Genomic DNA, 21,202 nt, shown 5'->3' on the forward strand with positions numbered 1-21,202 from the left:
ATAAATTTTGAAAAATATTTTTAAGTTAAAAAAAATTAAAAAAAACTTACGTTTGCGACTACTTCCAGCGTACCCACAAAAAATTTATTTTGGATTTATTAAAAAATTTTTTATTTCACACATCTTAATTAACTTTAAAAAAACAATTTGTTATACTTATGTATAAAATATTTGATTTAATTTTAGAAAATATTCTTTTAATAATTTAACATAATGCAAGAGTTTTTTTTTTATAAGACTAAAAATATTTTCCGCTTGATGAATCACGCCCTAATGTCATCGCTAATATAGCCATTCGAATATACATTCCGTATTCTGCTTGACGGAAATAAGCGGCTCTTGGATCTGAATCAAATTCAGCGCTAATTTCAAATACCCTTGGTAATGGATGCATTACAATTGTTCTCCTATGTGCGTGTGCCATTAATTTTGGAGTAACTATGAAATGACCGCAAACCTGTATTTTGATTATAAACTTTATTAAATCTTTCTAAATCCTAAAAAAATTATCATACCTTCTGATATTCTTCTTCTGATGAAAATCTTTCTTTTTGTATTCTTGTTATATATAATACATCAGTAGTTGGTAATGCTTCTTCAATAGTTTTAAAAGTTTTCTGGCTGATACCTTTTGAGTTAACAAATCTTGTTATATGATCTGGCATATTTAGACTATCTGGACTGACATATTGTAATTGAACATTGTAGAGAGTTAATAATCTTGCAAGTGAATGTACAGTTCGTCCATGCTTTAAATCACCTACCATAGTTATAGTCAAACCATTAACTGTACCAATTTCTTCACGAATTGTAAATATATCCAAAAGAGCTTGTGTAGGATGTTCACCCACTCCATCACCTGCATTTATAACCGGTTTTCTTATATGATGTGCTGCTCTCTAAAAACAAAGAAAAAATAGTCATACTAAACAAAAGTTTATTTTAAATTATGTAAAAATTATTACTGCAACAGCTCCCGGTTCAGGATGCCTTAATACCACGACATCAGAATAACCAGCCATAACATATACACTATCTTCTAATGTTTCACCTTTTTTGACAGAGGAACTTGTTTCATCCATATAAATAACTTTACCACCTAACCGTTGCATCGCAGCTGCAAAACTGCAACATGTTCTTGTACTAACTTCGTAGAATATTGATGCCATTACTTTGCCTCTTAATATATCATCAAGAGGACGATCCTTATTAACTTGAACTTTAAATATTTGAGCCAAATTAAAAATATCGTTGAGTTGCTCCTTTGTAAACATGTCAACTGATAATATATGCTTTCCTAATAATGTCGTACTTGAGGATTCAACAGTTGCTGCAGTACTAGTTTGTTGAATTAATTCCTTCAATCTTGTATTACTTGTGGAATCTAATCTAACACGTGGCATTGGTGATATAGGTCTTGAGCTTGGCTCTCCAGCAAAATGAACGTTCAGTTTTGGTAATGGTTCTGACAGTAATTTAGAAAATACTTCGTTAGTTCGTACATCAGATTCCAAATCAGAGTTTCTTGTGATATCAATATTTTGTAAACCATCCTGAATATCTGCTAAAGACTTATCAAGATTTTCAATTGATTGATGATGCTTACGATAATGTGGACTGCGTACATTTTGACCGTATCCGGGTGGAATTAAAACTTGACCGTCGACAAACGCTACTTCACCTCGTAATACTACCCTATGAACGCGACCTTTTACTTTTATTCCTGCAAATGGTGTCCATTTTGCTTTTGAATATTGTGATTCTCTCGGTATTTCCCATTCATCATCTAGATCAACTTCAACATAAGTGTTTCCTTGATCAGGTAGATTAAATATACGTTTAGGGTTTCTATGAAATTTGTTTTTAATATCTTCAATTGTAAGCCGTCCTTTTTCAACAGCGTCTAGAAGCAAGGGTAAAATTGTTTCTAAACCTGGAAAGCCTGGTGGCGGTTTAATAGAACTTTTTTCATTCACAGTATGTGGTGCATGATCTGTAGCAAAAATATCGATGTATTCCAAATTTTCCCATAAAGCTTGTTGATCTTCTGGAGAACATAATACTGGTCTGACTTCGGACCAACCCTTTCCAATACGTTCAATATCATTTGTTGATAAAAATAAATGATGTGGACAAACTTCACACGTAACCTTGACACCACGTTCTTTGGCAGCTTTTATAATCATAATTTCCTCTTTTCTTGCTATGTGGCAAATATGAATTGAACGATCCAATAAGTGTGCTAGTAATATTATAGCTCCCATTGTCTGACGTTCAGCATGACAGACAATCGGAGCACGTTTTGGCCAATTTTGTAAATGTTTTTCCCATACTGTCATATCAGTCATCTTTAAAGTGCTAAACGTATCATTCAAATACATTTTTAAACCAGCCGCCTGAGACGCAAATTCATTTATTTGATTATAATTTGAGTCGGTGGCTCCCAAATAAATCGCATAATCACAACGTGCACTTACTTTGGCCAAATCTTGAATTAGACTGAACGATGTACGATCAACAATTGAGGGTGTTGTATTTGGCATAGCACATAACATTGTTATACCACCAGCTAAAGCTGCAGCTGTTCCACTAGAAAAATCTTCTTTATGCGTGCCACCTGGTTCTCGTAAATGTACATGTACATCTATAAATCCCGGTAGTTTTATTATATTCCGTGATGTCATACAATCAGTATGAGTTTTCATTTGTGGTGCCCGGCCAATCAGACGCATTGCTTCAACTAATAATTTTGTACATTTTACATCAGTTACCAAAGGGATTGAATAATCTACAGCAAGACGTCGTGTACGATATCCGTGGGTCATGAAAGATGACACTCTTTTTAGAAAATTACAAAAAAATTAGATAATTTCAATTCAGCTATATTTATTTTTTGTTTTATAAATAAAAACCTTCTTGCTCCGCCTCCTCTCATTGGTAAATTTATAACCATATCAAATTGTTTATTCGCAAGAAATTCTGCTAAATGTCGTAGCTCTCCATTGTCATCCTTAGAGTCATCTGCAGTAGATTTGTCAAAAGTCCATTGTACGGATTCAACCTTAATGAAAAAAAAAATATTTATGAATCGCTTAAAGCATTTATTTTGAAAATTCAAGATTAAATAATTTTAAGTCATCCCTTGTTTTTTTAAAGTTCGCGACGTGACGATAACTTATAAAAACCAAGACTAACTAATTTTTACTTAGGTCATTTGTGTTGATCTTGTGATATCATCACATAAAATTTTATTGTATAACGATTGACTTTGTTAAAGAATGCAATATACAGAAAATTTATCAAATGATAACTTGAACTTTCCTGATAAAAAACAGGGTGAATCAATTTAGAATGATTAATTAACAATTTTAAACCCAACTTGAGGGTGCACTCGATTTCCAACTGAAAATTTCTGTTAAACTTTCAAAAGCAATTTTCAAAAGCTAAACTGAGCTCCTTTTAGGCTTTTACTTGTTTTATTTTCTATTATTTTTTTTGACTTATTAATGTTACGTTATTATTGAAATGAATCAATTTTTCAACAAGAGAGTCGTTGTTAATTTAATTAAACTGCCACCTTGAGAGTTATTTACAAAGTAATTGTATTCTCTTCCACTCTCACTCTTTCTAAATTTCTCTAACAAATTTTAAATTGCTCCGAAAAAAAAATCAATAAAATTCAAAGTTTTCGATACAGAAAAACATTTTATCGTAGTTTTCTGAATTTCCTTAAAGATTGCCCCTAGTAGTGATAAAATATATTTATATCTTCAGCAATTAAAATTTTATCTATAATAACATCAAAATGATTTCTTTATCAATTTATCTATCAAAAAGTGAAATTATAGAAAAAAAAATACTTTTTTATTTTAAAATACTACAAAACGCGAGCACTTTTAAAACAAAAATAAAAATATTCAGTCATCATATAAGGTCGGATGAATTAAGTTTGAAATTTCTGAAAAGAAAAAATCCAAATCACACACATACACTTTTAAGTTTAACAAATTCTTGCTACGGAAGCGCGTTTTGACCAAATAATCCGGAATGCGTTTCACGTGAACACAATAAAATTTCTAAAACGATTAATAAACGAACGAGCGTGTCGTCGTATGCTTAAAATGAATATTTTCAATTTTTAATTTAAATGTGATAAATTTATCAATATTATATAGTAAAGAAATTGTGATAAAATTGTGAAAAGTTAAAAAAAAGAAAAAGAAATGGGTCACTCTACGTCTAAATTAAAAAAACCTAATAACGCAGTTGACCGTGAATTGTATAAAGAACAAAAACGTAAACAGAAGCAAATTGAAGAAGAAAAGCGACGAAAAAAACTTGCAGAGAAACAAAAAAAGAAACTTGCTAAAAAATCAAAAAAGGATACAAATAAAAACCTTAATGACAACAATACAGTTTTAGAAACATCAAATTATAAAATTGCTTTTCGCATGGAAGATTATGACAATCAGGTAGCCCTGAAATTAGAAGATCAAATATCAAAAAAATTTGCTCATTTCTGTCTTAATCAAATCGTATTGGCGATGCAATTTTATGGTAATTATCAAAGGTAATAGCAAAAAAAAAATGCTAAATGAATTATAAAGATAAGGGATAGATTTTATTATCGGTTTTACGGACTATTACAAAACAGATTGGATTTTAAAAAGTTATAATTTAATTTCTTGACTTGAAAATTAACTAAAAGCTTATTTTAATCGATTTTATTGAAATTTTAAACCCAGTTTTGCTTAAAACTATTATTGAATTTGAGTCCATAAACAATTGAATGGTATGACAAAAGCGGTATACTCACAATATTCAAGAGTTAAAAATTTCGATTTTTTTTTTTAAATTCAATAAAATACTTAATTAAAATAAAAGTGTTCAAACAAAATATTTTTAAAGTTTGAATTGTAGGACAGTTTTAATACTGGCGTGTTGTTTGTTGGAATTGTTTGCAAAAATTCAATTTCAACTCAATTAATTTAACAAGCTTGTTTCGCGAGCAGTATTTTTAGAAAAAAAATTTAACTCTTACATAATTTGACATTTATCACTGGAGCTATTCAGTGTGTCAGTTTTTGTTTATAAAAAAATTAATATGAGTAAAAGAAATATGTAGAAAACAGAAAAATATTTGACAACAAATTTTTTATGTCAAAAATGTAGCGATTTCTTTGGTATAGTATGACTTTTTTTGCAATCCCCACTATTTTGTTGAAAATGCAGTATAATAAAAATTCTATATTATTTTTATATTTTAATCACAAAATTGATAGTTTTAATGAAAAAAGTCAAAATGCCAAATACATACGTCATTAAGATAAATATGTCATTACATTATTATTATGAGTGTAATATGTATGTACGTACATGAAATCGTCAAATAATTTTTATCTATTTAAAATTTTAGAGATCTTCAAAAAAATTGGATTTCGTTCCATATACCTATATTGCTACATTAATTTGATAAGAATTTGCCAAAATTGTTTTAATAAACAAACTAGATGGCACTGAATTTTTTTAATGAAAATTGTTTGTGTATAGGTATAAGCATGCATACACAATTCATACACACATATCTATAACAGTCATTATTTTGATACACGCGAAATTATGTTCCTTAGAATTTTATTATGTTATTATTTTTTTCGTATATTATGATTTTGATATAATTTGTGATTGAATTATGATAAATTTGATAAAAAACTTTAAAAATTTTAAAGATTTTTATCATTGAATATTTTTTGATTTTAAGGCTTAGAGGTAGCTTTCATTCATGAGTTCAGAGTAAACTTAAGGATGATTCTCTTGAATATTAGAGACTTATGACGTAACATTCAAATTTAGCAACTTTTCTGATAAATTAAATAACTAACTTAGTCATAATAATTAAATTTTCTGCCATACATTATTATTTTCATGCGAAAATGTGTCGGAAAAATTCTTTTAAAAAATTTTCTTCTGAAATTTTTAACGTCATACGCCGGTAAAAAATGGGAGTGGAAATTCAATAATTAATAATGCATGTTATAGGTGCTTAAATAAGGTTTTTTCATTTTTCGAGAACATTTTGATATAAAAAAAAATTTAATTGATTGGTTTTTCAAATTGTTAGAACTTAATTACACAATTTTATATCAAAAAGAAAAGTTATTAGAAAATGTAAATATTTAACAAAAAAATTAATTATCTATTGCGGAAAGAATTGACATTGAAAATAATAAAGAAAATTTTTGTAAATAAAGGTTTTGTAAAATGGAAAGGTTTTTTAACAAAGGCGTTTATATGTGCAAATACATTGCGAAATATTGTAGTAATATTGTTTTAGTTATAGAGATGTCAGCTGAAATTTGCAAGATCAAGAATTTTCAGGCCAAAAAAATTCGTTACTCGTTTCTCTCTTCTTTCGGGAGGCAACAACAAGTTGTATTACGTTTATAATAACTGTTGCGTCTAAAAAACAAATTATTATAGTGAAGAAATTTGAAAATACTTTAAGCTTTTCTTGGAAGTGGAATTGCTTTAGACCGGAATTGAAAGAAAAAATGAATGAATTAATACAAGGAAAACATATTTGAAGATAAATTTCTAGCTAAGGGTATAACAAAACAGCTAACAAAAAAAACTTTTAATCGAAGCAAGTCTAATCAAATTTTTGAGTCATTTATTATTTCGAACAATATTTTTGGTTGAAAGTTGCTCTCTTTTACATACAACATAAATTAAATAAATATAATAATATTATAATTTTTCAGCGAAAAGTCATTGAACTATAAACAAATTTTAAATAGAGAAGCGGAACAGAATCAATATCTTGATAAGCATTCAATTTTACTGCCAAATGCGATTGACGAGGTCGTTCAAAGTAGAATTCAATATAAACCAAAGTAAGTAGAAATTCCTTTTTAGATTATCTATGAGGTTCAGATTACAAAAAAAAAATTTAACGAGTATTTCTAGTATGTTATCTATTTTTTTGGCTTATCTTTATTAATGTTTCAATCAAACAATTTGTTTTAAGGGCCTTATAACAAATGCACTTGTTATAATTTTTTTTTCAATTGACACTTACAAAATATTTTTATTTTTTTGAAGAATTTTTTAATCTCCATTGCATTTTTTTAAGACATGGGCTTGATAAACATGAACTATCACCATTACAATTACAAACAATGTATGTTGTATTTGAAAACGTTGAAATTTCAAAGCCAGATGACGCAAACTATGACTCAATTAATCCTATTTGTAAAGTTGATATTGATACAAATATTGGACGTTCCAAAAAGTTCAAAGGTTATTTAAGACTTCGATTACGTGAAACAAATTCTATGCAAAGATCACATCAATCTGAAAATAGGAGTGATGATGTTGATACAAATAAAACATCGAATTCAAGTATCGATTCTTATTTTGAAAATGATGTTACTTATTCAAAAAATGAATCAAAATTACCAACAAAGGTAACAGAACCGCAATATGATACGCTTCGTATATGTAGGGATTCAAATAGTAGTGGTGTAGATGTAACTGGTAGGTGAACATCACACAATAGCCCAAAATATAAATAAAACGTAATATTTTTTTTAGGTTCAGAATACGCTTATATCACAAGCTTAAATACTCATCAACCGCTTAGTGAATTGTATAAATCAAAAAAATTAAAATCAGAAACTCTTGATGCAAAAGTAGTACCCGAATCATGTATTACAGTAGTTGAATATTATTTGGATGAAGCATACAATGAAGATGATGACGAAAGTACTGATTCAGAAGTTGATGTAATCGAAGTTAAATATTTAAATTCAAAATCTTTTTTTTGTTACTTTGCAACGGTTTTGCAAGATCATCTAGCACAAGATTTGAATTTATGTGATGTCGAATTTGACAGTGCGACTTGGAAAGGTGCATCTATATTCACAAAATCATATGAAATTATACCAGCAATTCATCTTAGATGTTGGCCTGACTGTGCCTTTGAATGGAAACGCAGAACAAGATCTATTATATACAATCCATTAAATGGCCAACAGCTACAATGGCCAACGCAAGAAATGATAAAGAAAGTTGAAAGTTTTGGATGTCATGTGATACCGATGGGATTTGCCCCAAAAACTGGTAAAAATCCATACCGTGAATTGGAATGGAAAATTATTTTTCCGAAAGCTGAACGTTACTTAGAAACCCATTTAACGGATACACAAGTGAAAATTTTCATGGTCTCTAAATTATTGATCAAAACATTTTTGGAACAAAAAAGAGATATTTTTATGTTTACAATGGATCATCTCAGGATGCATTTGTTTTGGGAATGTGAAAAAAATTGTGGGGCATGGCCAGAAGAATTTTTAGGTGAAGTATTATTAAGGTTTTTGAAATCATTTTTAGAGAGAACTACTTCAAAATGTTTACCAGACTACTTTATAACTGGAAGAAATTTATTTGAATGCATTCCTGAGAGCACTTTAGTAAGAATACATCAAATTATTTCGCAAATTGTACAAAATCCAGTTATGCATTTATTAGCAGCCTATCGAAATTTGGAGCAAATTGAACCATTCTTTCCAAAATTAAATTATAAAAAATTGTATTCAATTATTGTAGTTGACAATCCCTTGAATTTGATTGATCAATTAAAAACTTGTGTCCGACGAAATCCTATTTTGATGCAGATGGGAGAAAGCAATACTGTAAATAAGAAAAAGGAATTTGTATTTGCTGGTTACGATGATATTAACTCAGATGAAGAAAATAAAGGTTTAATAGGGTTTTCACATAAACAAGAGCGGAGACAAAAGCAGGGTAGACGTTCAAAACGCTTGAAATCTCGTGGAAGACTGCAGAGTGTAAGAAGAAAAACCAGAGAAGTAAAGTCCGTAGCAAGAGAATCAATCGACTCCATAGAAATGCATCAAGTAAATATTTTAATAAAAATATCTTAAAATTAGTATTTTTGCTATTAATGTATATTAATTTATAGTATATTTTCACAACCAATTTGGATGAGTTAGAACGAGAGAAAAGGAAAAATATTCCAGCAATGGACGACATTCGACGATCGTTAACCATTGAAATGTTTATAAGACAATTTATTCATCAGGCTAAAGCGTCTTATGAACTGAAGTCTTTAGATAAAACAAGAATATATTTAAATCAAGCTGCTCGTCTTTGTAATTTCTTAGCGAAATACAATTACGAAGATGGCGCAAAAAAATTTTTAGATAAAATCGAAAAAATGAAAAATAGTTTTGGATCATTATCACAAGCAAATGGAAGCAATGAAAATCCTCCAGAATTACCAGAGCGAACTAGTTTGGAACCAATAAAATCATTTAGGTTAGAAGAATTAAGTTCTAATAAGAATCACTCTGAACCGGTATTACTAAGAAATCAAGATAGCTCGTCAGCAGAAAGTCAACGTTTAAGAAATGAAAAAGTCAGATCAGTGCATTTCGATGAAGAAAATTCATTTGAACCCAGGACTTTCACTTTCGAGGCCGATGTACATAATCATCCAAATGATGTGTTAAAAAAGAATGACAAAGATAATAGGAACTCAAATCAGAACGAATTTGTCAAACAAAAAAGTTCTGTGGAATCTTTTAATCCTAATAAAATATTAAGGGCATCAAGTATAAGAGCTAGTAGAAAACAAGATTCGTTTAGAAAGCACGTACAAATCGAACCACGTGTAGTTACTATACAAAGAATGGAAAGTTTTAAGCCAAAAAAGCAAATATCTATTGAAGAAAGCCCAAAGGCAAGAAAAAGTATTTTAAAGCCAAGTAGAGAACTTTCCGTTGAAAATACCAATCGAAATACTCCAAAAATGAGGGTAACGTTAAGCGCAGAAGATTTAGAAACTGCTAATATTCCTAATGGCTTGTTGAAGCGCCCAAGCATTGATTCAAATTCTAGTCAAGGTGAAATAAGAGATCAAATATTTTCCAAACATCTTAATATTGATGATGACAATAATTTAAAGTTAGCCAGTTTTAGCTCAGATACAACAATAAGTGAAATTGAGGAAAATACCGCTGGTTTAACATTTAAAGAGTTATTTGAACGTCGAAAAAATCTTATACATAGAAAGTTAGTTTCAAGTTTAGTTTTACAACAAGAAGATGATTGCCACTACAGTAGCGAATCCGATGTTAATGAAAACTCAACTGATTTATAGATCTATTGTAAATTATTTTGTAACATATTGTTATGATTTTATTTAAGTTATAGATAGCAATAATATTAATGTTAGTAACTTTTTACTCTAAGAATTTTAAAATTTATAAATATTTTCAAAAAAAAAATTTGATATTCTTAATTTAGCGAAAATTTTTCATAAAAGTCATAAACGAGTATTAATTAAGATTACAGATATTAAATCATTTTATTTAAACATTTTTAAATTTTGTTAGTTTTATTATGAGAATTTTTTTAAAAAGCTTTCTTATTTATAAATAAGAATAAATAGCTAAAAAACTTACATCAACACCATGTTCTGCATAAAAATCACCAGTTCCCATTGAAGCATATAGTTTATAACCCATTTTGGCAAGGTCTCTTATAGAGGGAAGTAATTCAACTTTGTGCTACAAATAAAGCTAATAAAAAAATCATATTTTCAGAAAATTGAAATTTACCTTAAAGCTCCCAATTGACAGCAAAATTGCTCTTTTTGGTACTTGAAAGCCGGTGGACATCATAGCCTTCAAATATGCTTCATATCGATTATCACCAAAACAGGCAACTTCACCGGTAGAGGCCATTTCAACTCCTAACTGCACGTCAGCACCAGCTAAACGTGAAAAACTGAATTGTGGAACCTTAACTCCAACTTTGCCGCATCCATGTAAAATATCTACCGGTTCAACAACCATCCCAATTATAGCACGCGTAGCAGTTGCGACGAAATCATGATTCAAGGTTTTTGAAACAAAGGGAAATGATCTGGACACTCGAACATTACATTCAATTACTTTCAATTCATTATTTTTGGCTATTAGTTGCATGTTAAAGGGTCCCGTAACATCAAGTAAAGCAGCTAAGTCTCTTGTAATTTCTTTAATTTTTTCTAAAGTTTCAGCGTTTATGTCTTGTGGTGGTGTTACTAATGTAGCATCACCTGAGTGTACTCCAGCATTTTCAACATGTTCTGATACAGCCATACAAAGAATTTCCCCATCGGCTGCAACAGCGTCAACATCAATTTCTTTAGCTTCCATTAAAAATTTTGAAATAACAACAGGATGCTCCTTACTGACAGATGAAGCAGCGTTTAAATATGTTTCTAGGTCTTGATTTGAGTAGGCAACGTTCATTGCTGCTCCCGACAACACATATGAAGGTCTTACTAAACATGGATATCCTACTTCTTCGCAAAATTCAATTGCCGATTTTAAATTCGTTAATTCTTTCCACCGCGGTTGTAAAATACCTTTGCGATCCAACATACGGGAAAATTTAAAACGATTTTCTGCGCTGTCAATTGACTCCGGAGAAGTGCCAAGAACTTTGGCTTGTTGACGATGCAAATCCATAGCGATGTTATTGGGAAGTTGTCCTCCCATTGATAAAATAATTCCTTCTACGTTTTCGACGTTGTAAATATCCATTACAGTTTCAAAAGATATCTCTTCGAAGTAAAGACGATCACACATATCATAGTCAGTTGAAACAGTTTCTGGGTTGTAATTGATCATTATTGTAGATCGTCCAAGTTTTCGTAGTTCTCTCAAACATCCAACGGCACACCAATCAAATTCCACTGATGATCCAATTCGATAAACTCCTAAAATATAAAAATAGTCAGATACATGATTCTCAGAAAAAGATAGTTGTATATATTACCAGATCCAACAACAATAGTAGAACCACCTGGGAATTCAATATCATGGCTATCTGCGTTGTATGTCAGATAAAGATAATTTGTAGTAGCCGGCCATTCTCCAGCTACAGTGTCTATTTGCTTTACAAATGGCACCACTTCCATTTCTTCTCTTTGTTTTCTTACCACCAAATCTGTAACTTTTATAGCCGAAGCTATCTGCTTATCAGAAAACCCTAGCTTTTTAGCTTCAAGAAACATTTCATATTTTAAAGCATTTCCTTGCTCTTCCAAAAAGTTCAAATAACAAATTATATTTTTCATTTTATTTAAAAACCATGGATCAATTTTAGTCAACTGATAAAGTTTCGAGATTGTATAATTTGCTTTTAAAGCTGCAGCTAAAACGAAAATTCTTTTGTCTGTAGCTTGAATTAATTCTTCCTCCCTTACTGGTTTAAGATATGGATCGAAACCATTAACTGTTTCGTCCATCATTCTTAATGCTTTTTGGAAAGCTTCTTCAAAATTTCTACCGATCGCCATAACTTCTCCAACACTTTTCATAGAGCTACCAATGTTTTTACTAACTCTTGTAAATTTAGCTAAATCCCATCTTGGGATTTTAACGACGCAGTAATCTAAACTCGGTTCAAAGCATGCAGTTGTGACCCCAGTTACGGAATTTTTAATGTCAGGAAGTGGTATAGCAAGAGATAATTTCGCTGCAACGTATGCTAATGGATAGCCCGTAGCTTTACTGGCTAAAGCAGAACTTCTAGAAAGCCTTGCATTTACTTCAATAATATAATATTCTTCGGATTCCGGATTCAGTGCGTATTGAATATTACATTCACCAACAATACCGAAATGGCGGATAACTTTTATTGCGGTAGAACGCAGCATATTATATTCGCGATTTGATAAAGTTTGTGATGGTGCAACTACTATACTTTCACCAGTATGAATTCCTAAAGGATCCAAATTTTCCATATTGCAAACAGTAATACAGTTGTCGAAAGCGTCTCGCACAACTTCATATTCAACTTCTTTCCAACCTCGTAAAGACTTGTCTATTATAAGTTGGTTTGAATGAGCAAATGCTTGTTGGGCTAATTCTTGCAACTCTTTTTCGTTATTAGCAAATCCAGATCCCAAACCTCCTAAGGAAAAGGCAGCTCTTGCCATTACTGGATATCCTAACTTTGTAGCAGCTTCCATAGCTTCTTTAATTGAATATACTGCTTCAGACGGAGCAACCTTTTCCCCTATTTCTGAAACGCGTTCAGCAAATATTTTGCGATCTTCAGTTTCAATAATTGATTGGATTGGTGTACCCATAATTTTTACATTGTACTTTGCAAAAACACCAGTGCGCTCAAGTTCAACACCACAATTTAGAGCGGTTTGACCACCAAATGTTAATAAAACACCGTTTGGTCGCTCTGCTTTTATTACTTGTTCAACATATTCTGGAGTAAGTGGCAGAAAATAAACCTTGTCAGCTAAGCCGGTTGAAGTTTGAACAGTTGCGATGTTGGGGTTAATCAACACCGTCTGAATTTTTTCTTCTTTAATAGCTTTAATTGCCTAAAATATTCATAAAGCAAACAGTTAAATTTTCATTTAAAAATACTTACTTCAGAAATATTTTATATGTTTTACAATACCTGTGATCCAGAATAATCAAATTCTCCCGCTTGGCCGATTGACAATCCACCTGAACCTAAAATTAAAATTTTTCGTGGTCTTTCAAAATTCACGAATTCTTCTTTTAATGTGTAGCGTAATTTTTCTATTAGAGCATTTTTTACAGTTTTATCTTGTTTTCCACTTTTTCTGTATTTTACAGCATCTAAAAATATCTCGAATAAGAATTCTAGCTCCTCAGGTCCTGCTGTGTGTTCAGGATGAAATTGTACGGAAAAATAAGGTTTTTCTTTATGAATGATGCCTTCATTGGATTTATCATTTACATTTGTAAAAAGTGGTTCCCAATCATTTGGAAGTGTGTTCACATCAACAGCAAAACCATGATTTTGTGAAGTCATAAAGCATCGCCCAGTTCCATGGTGAATACAAGGTAAATTGTGGCCTCGGTTACCATACTTTAACTTGTAAGTTTTACAACCAATGGCAGTGGCTAAGAGTTGATGTCCCAAACATATTCCGAAAATGGGAACATCTGAGCTCTGCATTACCTTTTTAATTTGGTTAATGGTCTCCCCGCACAGTGCTGGATCTCCAGGACCGTTGCTTAAAAAGAGTCCGTCAAATTCTTTGGGATTTATATCATAATTCCATGGAACAAGATCGACTCTTGCACCACGTTTTATAAAACAACGAATCTGATTTAATTTTAAACCGCAGTCTACAGCACATATTCTCGGTGTTCCCTTTTCGTTATAAGTTTTAACTTCTTTTACTGAACATTCTTGCACCAAATTACGAATATTTGGGTCAGTAAAAACGTAGGAAGTTGGCTTTTCATAAATAATCCTACCCAATATTGATCCATTCTCTCGAATAGTTTTAGTTAAGGTTCTTGTGTCAATATCACTTATACCGGGTATACCCTGTTCTTCCATCCATTTTGAAAGAGTACGAGTTTGTCGCCAATGTGATGGCGTTGTACAAACTTCGCCAACAATGAGTCCTGCTACTGATATTCCATCAAACCATTCAAAGTGTTTGGGGAGACCAAATTCATCGATTTCTTCAGGTGATGGTACACCGTAATTTCCAATCAGAGGATACGTAAGAACAAGAATTTGAGCACGATATGATCGATCAGTCATTGATTCTGGATAACCGACCATTCCAGTTTGGAAAACCACTTCGCCATCAGTAATTTTTCGAGCTCCAAATGATTTACCTTCCAGAATAGTACCATTCTCAAGATACAGATAGCAGCGTTCTGTTTTCATTTTTCAAAGTAAAACAAAAAAAATATCTGGAAAAATGAAAAAATTAGAATGATAAAGTAAATGATGATAATCGACCTTGAAATTTTTACACACGTGTGTGTATGTGTAAATATAATACATATTTATATATACATAACTTTCTTTTTTCAACCCATTATAATAGTGTAAATGCGGTATGAAAAATTTTTATCTTAAAAGCATTTTCTAATCATGCTACTTAAAATATGTCAATTTTTAAATACGGAACAAAATATGAATTAGCGGTAGCTGTAAACATTACACTTTTATGCTACCTTTAAATCACAATTAAAAGAACATCTAAATTTTTTAAGAAGCGATGTTTCACAAGTGCACATTACTTTTAAATTATTAATTGATGAAGCTTAAAATGATTTCGATGTTAAAACAAATTTAAAAAAACAAAAATAAGAAGAAGAATTTTTTTTTTGCTATCTGGTACTTTATAAATTCTATTTCAGTTTAACTATTTTTCAAAAAAAAATGTTGATGACCCTAGTGTGTTTGGCAACATCATCAGAAGAGGCAATGTTTGTATTCAAATTTAAAATAAAACCCAAGAACTAATAATGCAAAATTGTTGGTAGCGAATGAGACAGTTGAAGACTGAAGTTAGTATTTCTCGTAATAGGAATTTTAGGAAACGATAACTGCAGATAAGATTGGGTCTGGTATTTTAAATCTAAAAATGTAATTACAGATAATTTTTTGTTAATGAGTTACAAATTTATTTAATTATTAAGCAGTTATGCAAACACAAAACTTTCTTCCAACTCGTATGATATATTTATATGTTATACGCACATATGTGTATCTGCACATGTAAGTAGTTACGAAAATATAAGAAAAATTTTATTAATTACAAATCGATGCAAAACAATTAATTATAACACCTATTTAATTTTATGTGAGCAATAGAGCACGTGTTTTAATTCAAAACAAAAATTAAATAACAATAAATAAAGAGTAAATTTCCCTTAAACCAAAACAAATACATAATTATTATGAAGGTCAATGTACTCAATTCAAACAAACCGTCTGAGTTTGTTTTTTTTTTTTATTATAAATACTACTTTATTATATAAAAACAGAAAAAAAAACATAAACACAAGTATTTCATTTCAACATAAACATAAATTAAGTCATGAAAGAGCTCAGATTTGAAGATTCAATAACTGAGAAAGCGAGAACTTATTTTCTCAATTTTAAACTTCTCTTTCTCAATTAAAATCTAAAAAGATATTCTCTCAATCAAATTTCAAACATTCATACATAAGCACTTATATTGGTTATTTACGAGATTTCAAACGGCATGTCTAGGATCCATAACTGCATCTAAAGTAGAATCGAATCGAATTCGATTAATTAAAGGATATAATTTGATTTAACTCATAAAATATTTTTTAATTTTTAAATATGCTTCTGCATTGTAGAATTCAAGAATTTTATATTATGTCCATATGCAAATATATAAAAGAACTATGGAAAAAATTGGGTTCATATAATGTTGCGGGAATTGTAAACCATTAAAAACATCACATCATCTAAAAAAAGTCGGTGTACCATTTCTGTTTATAATAATTTGACTATTTACTATGAAGTCTTTAAAAAAAACTTTTCACCGTTGTCAAATGTTAAAACTCAACTTTTTCAGCAACTTTTTCAGCAAACAATCACTAACTTAACTTGTATGCTAGACAAATTTTACAAATATTCCAATAAAAAACATTAATTTAACATATGACATTGTTTACATTTTTAAATTCACATTCTCATTCTGAGTTGAGCCTTCCGATTGTAGTTTAAAGCTTTAAAATGAACAACATGTATTCAACTTCAAAATTATTAGCTCTATACGCCAAATTTTTTCTCTATTTAATTGAACATTTGAACATAACATTTTCGTATCTCTACATAGATACATATTCATATTTAATATATGTATATATATAAAACAATATCTTTACGCAGTATTGAAAATTTATTTGCATAGATACATTTTAGGTCTACATAAAGTTATAAAAACAAAAAAAAACACAATAGATGCATACTTATATTTATTATTTTTATGAGTATTTTAAATTTTCCACATCTAAAAATTCTATGTACCATGTATATACATAAATACATACTTAGAAACCGGTTAACATGTACACTATAAAATATAAATTATGAAGTCCGCCATTTTACACCTAATTCTAACAAATAAATTTATAGTATATTTAGGATATTTAATTTAATTTCAAAATATTTGCATTTTCTTCACATTTATTATGTTAAATTAATATAAAATTCTACTTGAATATGTTTCACTTAAAATTATTAAAATAAATTTAATAAATAATTAAATCGGGTAATAAAATAATAAAGAAACCCACATTGCTGAACTCTTATAATTTAAATAAATTCAAAATACCTTTTCCGTCTTAATATTTTTTTAATAATAATTAATTTTGGTATAATAAACTTTCTTTTTATTCACTATTATTTATAAAATTTTATTAAAATTGCATAAAAATAAAAAATTGAAATATTCCAAACTTAAAAACACGTGGCGAATTTAAAATTTTAAAAAGTGACCGTAAATAAAATAAACACCTTTATTATTCGGCCGCCGTTAAACGACTGAAATTAGTTAATGAAGTTGAAGCTCTGTTTTCTCATTTTAATTTTACTCAAACCAGTCTTGAAGATACATACATAATTATTTCGAAATAATATGTGAGTCGTTTCCATATATCTTAAATAATAGAAAATAAAAAAAAAAATTATTTTTATCATTCGCATATCGCACCGCTTCGCATTTGTTTATGTAAAATGTGAAATAATTGTAGGGAGAGTAACATTGTACAATGTACCTAATGTACTAAACTTTATATACATAAATAATGTAAATGTATTAAGTAAATAATTGAGAAATAATTTTAACGATTATATATTGATACTGATTGACTCAATTGATAAGAGATAAGAAATTGAGGGCAAATTCTCTATCTCGGAGAAAAATTTAAATTTATCTCTCTCATATTGCAGGAAAATTATATTCTCTGTTTTGTATACTTTTTGATTTTTTCTCTTTTTTTTTTAATTTATCACACACGTGTTGAATATTGTTTTAAACATCATATTTTTACTATAAAACACCTGAGAAATCAAAACAGAGAATTTAATTGATTGACAACAAAAAATTAAAATAATCTGAGTTTCATTTTATTTGAGAATTTTCGTTGGTGTAAAAATTAACAGAGTGTACAAGAGCTTCTTCACCTAAACGTAATTTTTATTCAATTGTTAATATAAAAATAAATGCTTTATTACATACATACATACAATGATAATTGAAATGAATTATAATTATACTTTAAGATTTTCAGGAATGTGCTCTTTAACTTCGCTTCTTTCATAATTTAATTTTTACTGTTTAAGATAATTGGGAATATTCCAAAAAGTTGATTATGTCTTTATTGTTGGTGTTGCTGTTGACAATTCTTTAAAGCACAGCAAATATCAAAATACGATATATTGTGGTTAGATATGTGCATATACATATGTTCGTGTTTTATTGTTTGCTCTATAAAAATCTTCATTAAAGGAGCAGGTAAAAGGATAATATAATAAGATTTACCTAACTGATTTAAATAAAATTTATACTTAGGAGGTACTTTAATTTGTTATTGTGTATTCAGCAAATTATGGAAAACATACATTATGAGATTCTGAAGAAATCTAAATTAATATTACAGACAATCATCGTAGTTTTGTGATAATTCAATTTTAAAGTTTTTGCAATTTATGTATAATAATGATAAAATAATTTTGCATAATCTTAGTGTTTATATGCTGGATGATGTAATTTAAAAAGTTTAATATCAATTACTTTATTGTAAGTTAATTTTTAAACTGGTACATCCACAGGTTTTATTTTATTCCTAAAATAGCCTTTAGTTGTTCACTGCGTTTTAAAACCTAAGTAAAATCATATCAATGATGAATACATAAGTTAATACATGAGTTTTAGAGGAGTGAAGATATAATTTATTTCAAAATTATAACATTGTATGTTGATTATAAAAAATTAAATATTAATTATCTAGTTTTAAAAAATTATTAAAATGGTATGATTACACCTTTTCAAATTATGTCATGAAATCGTTCTTTAAAAATTTCCCTTTATTTTGTATTAAATGAAAAGCACAAAAAATTCTTTTTAAATTGAGATTTTTAAAAAATTTCAAGAAAAGGTAGAAATCTTTGCTATTTGAAAATGAGATAATTTAAATACGGTATTAGTGGGAAATTTTTGAAATATTAATTTTTTATTTTTTTGTTTTGTTTACTTTACTAAGAATTAACGTAGCCAAATTCTTGTAACCGTACTTTTATATAAGGATGAGTTTATGTCTTAAAAACAATATAGAAATTTATGATATACGATTTTAGGACGTTACAGTTTCTGCAAAATAACTGTCATAATTTTTTTAAATCTTATAAATTTGAAGTTATACAATCGTACATACACTTTAAAAATTTATAAATCGTTCATCGTAAAAGATTTTTGTGTTACATACTTGCGTTTATGTTTCACCAAACTAAAAAAAATAAAACAGGAATTTTATTTAAACCAGTAATTTTTTTGTTGAAATTTTACTTTATTTTTGTGAAAAAAAGAAAAGGTACTTATATAAAACATATTGTATTCAGGTTACACCTGCACAAATCAGGTTACAGTTTTAGCACAAATTTTGTGATAATTTAAAAAGCCAGCAATAGATGGTACCCCAGAAAGAAATCGAGTTTTCCATCTAGTGAAATATTTTTGAACTAACATTAGACTGATAACTTTTAAAAATTCAGTAAAAATCAAATTTAAATAAGTTCAGTGAAAAACTTGTTTTTTTAATTTTTCTACCATTATATTTATTTTATATATATATTTTTTTCAGTTAAAACAATTGATTTACAAAATTACATAAATAAATAATAAAAAGATAAAATAAATCATATTCTCTTTTTAAAATTTGCAAATTTTTTGTGATGATAAAAATTTTATTCATTAAATTTTGTTTCTAAACGAAGCTGGCGGAATTCGGTTCTGAAAAATCTACCTCAATAACTTGAATTGCCAGAAATAAACAAAATAGTAAAACTAAGTAGAATTTAATATTTCGTATTGAAAATCATAAATTTAAAAAAAAAATGTTGTTTTAAATACATGAATTTTAATTTTTTAAAATACATGAACTTTGCCTTTAAATTTTCAACGTTTTTAATTGAGTGCAATGTCGTATAGCAATCAACTAAAATTAGAATTATTAATTTTTAAAACTTAATATGACTTTATTAATTTTACAAATATTTACTCTCCAAATTTTCTTATGTATAAAAATTGAAAATATCTATTTGGTTTTATTGATTTTATTGTAAACTTGTTAGTATTAAAATAATAATTTAAAAATGTTTTAATTTCTTCAAAACGAATTTGAAAATTATTTTTATTTACTTTGTTTCGACTCTACTAGTTTCGGCGTTATACAATCTTTTATTTCAAATATTTAAATCCTATTTATAGAGAGAAAAAAAAAGCGAGATATTTTATATTATTTTAGACCTTCGTTTACATGTAAATACTTAGATATATAGATATTATGTATGTAAATGTGTAAAGAATAAAAATTAACAATTTATAATTTATTAATAGAGCCATTTATAAATTTTAAACATTTGTTGGAGCATCCATTCCACAAATAATGCTTTTCATAACAGCAGCTGCAATCAATGATGAATAATTCTGCCATTTTCTTGTTGATAATCCATCTTTATAATCAGAAACACCTAAAAATCGTAAAGTTATATAAATATTTTATATTTACACATAAAAGTTACTATTTTATACCTTTAACCAATATGAAACTATCACGGCAATTTCCAATAATACTTTCTAGAACTGAACTCATTTCAACATCTGTAGCTAATAAACCATATTTTTTAGCAAATTCTGTTCTTAAATTATCTGTTTTAATTAAATCTTTTCCAGAACCGATTGGTCCTAAATGTATTCTGGTAGATGATTGATTATTACTAATATCATTATTACTAATTTCATCTTCATTTAGATATTCTGGTTGTGGATGTTGTACTTCAATTACTTCTCTATTACCAATATTCATATATAATTTATCAGTATTGGCTGCTGGTCTACTAAAATCAGTTTCAGTTTTTAAACGTAATTGATGTAATCCTTCATTGAAATATGTTTCCCATGGTTTTTTATCATCAGTTGCAGCAACTTGTAAATTATTTGCAATTTTTTGTAAACAATCATTAACAGGATAAAAATTTTTAACATTATTTTCACTGCTATAAACATATATGTAAGGTTTATTTCCACTTGAGCTATTATTATTTCTAAAATAAGATAAATTACAATTTC

The 21,202-nt window shown here is 28.6% G+C and overlaps 3 protein-coding genes across 9 annotated transcripts in view; 1 reads left to right on the plus strand and 2 right to left on the minus strand.

Annotated features, from left to right (window-relative positions):
• Positions 1–91: 91 nt before the first annotated feature.
• Positions 92–17,324, minus strand: LOC129605315 (CAD protein). Its single transcript, XM_055514996.1, has 9 exons — positions 17,189–17,324; positions 13,498–14,780; positions 11,851–13,417; positions 10,644–11,791; positions 10,488–10,592; positions 2,913–3,061; positions 966–2,838; positions 516–899; positions 92–457 (listed from the first exon to the last, which is right to left on the minus strand). Exons 2-9 carry the CDS (start codon positions 14,752–14,754, stop codon positions 239–241), a joined length of 6,702 nt encoding a protein of 2,233 aa, XP_055370971.1. The 5' UTR covers positions 14,755–14,780; positions 17,189–17,324; the 3' UTR covers positions 92–238.
• Positions 3,909–10,347, plus strand: LOC129605316 (uncharacterized). Its single transcript, XM_055514997.1, has 5 exons — positions 3,909–4,570; positions 6,762–6,893; positions 7,133–7,536; positions 7,594–8,918; positions 8,984–10,347. Exons 1-5 carry the CDS (start codon positions 4,224–4,226, stop codon positions 10,181–10,183), a joined length of 3,408 nt encoding a protein of 1,135 aa, XP_055370972.1. The 5' UTR covers positions 3,909–4,223; the 3' UTR covers positions 10,184–10,347.
• Positions 17,325–19,675: 2,351 nt separating the features above from the next.
• The window catches only part of LOC129605192 (uncharacterized), a 50,062-nt gene continuing 48,535 nt past the window's right edge, over positions 19,676–21,202 (minus strand). For all 7 annotated transcript variants that reach the window (XM_055514791.1, XM_055514795.1, XM_055514796.1 and 4 more), the window contains 2 exons: positions 20,666–21,177; positions 19,676–20,604 (listed from right to left, as the gene is read on the minus strand). In XM_055514791.1, the coding sequence (XP_055370766.1) occupies positions 20,486–20,604; positions 20,666–21,177 (631 nt within the window). In that variant the 3' untranslated portion in view covers positions 19,676–20,485. The remainder of the gene's footprint in view (positions 20,605–20,665; positions 21,178–21,202) is intronic.

This window comes from Condylostylus longicornis, unplaced genomic scaffold (assembly GCF_029603195.1).
Source record: "Condylostylus longicornis isolate FDR11 unplaced genomic scaffold, ASM2960319v2 ptg000013l, whole genome shotgun sequence".
In the NCBI taxonomy this organism is placed as follows: Eukaryota; Metazoa; Arthropoda; class Insecta; order Diptera; family Dolichopodidae; genus Condylostylus; species Condylostylus longicornis.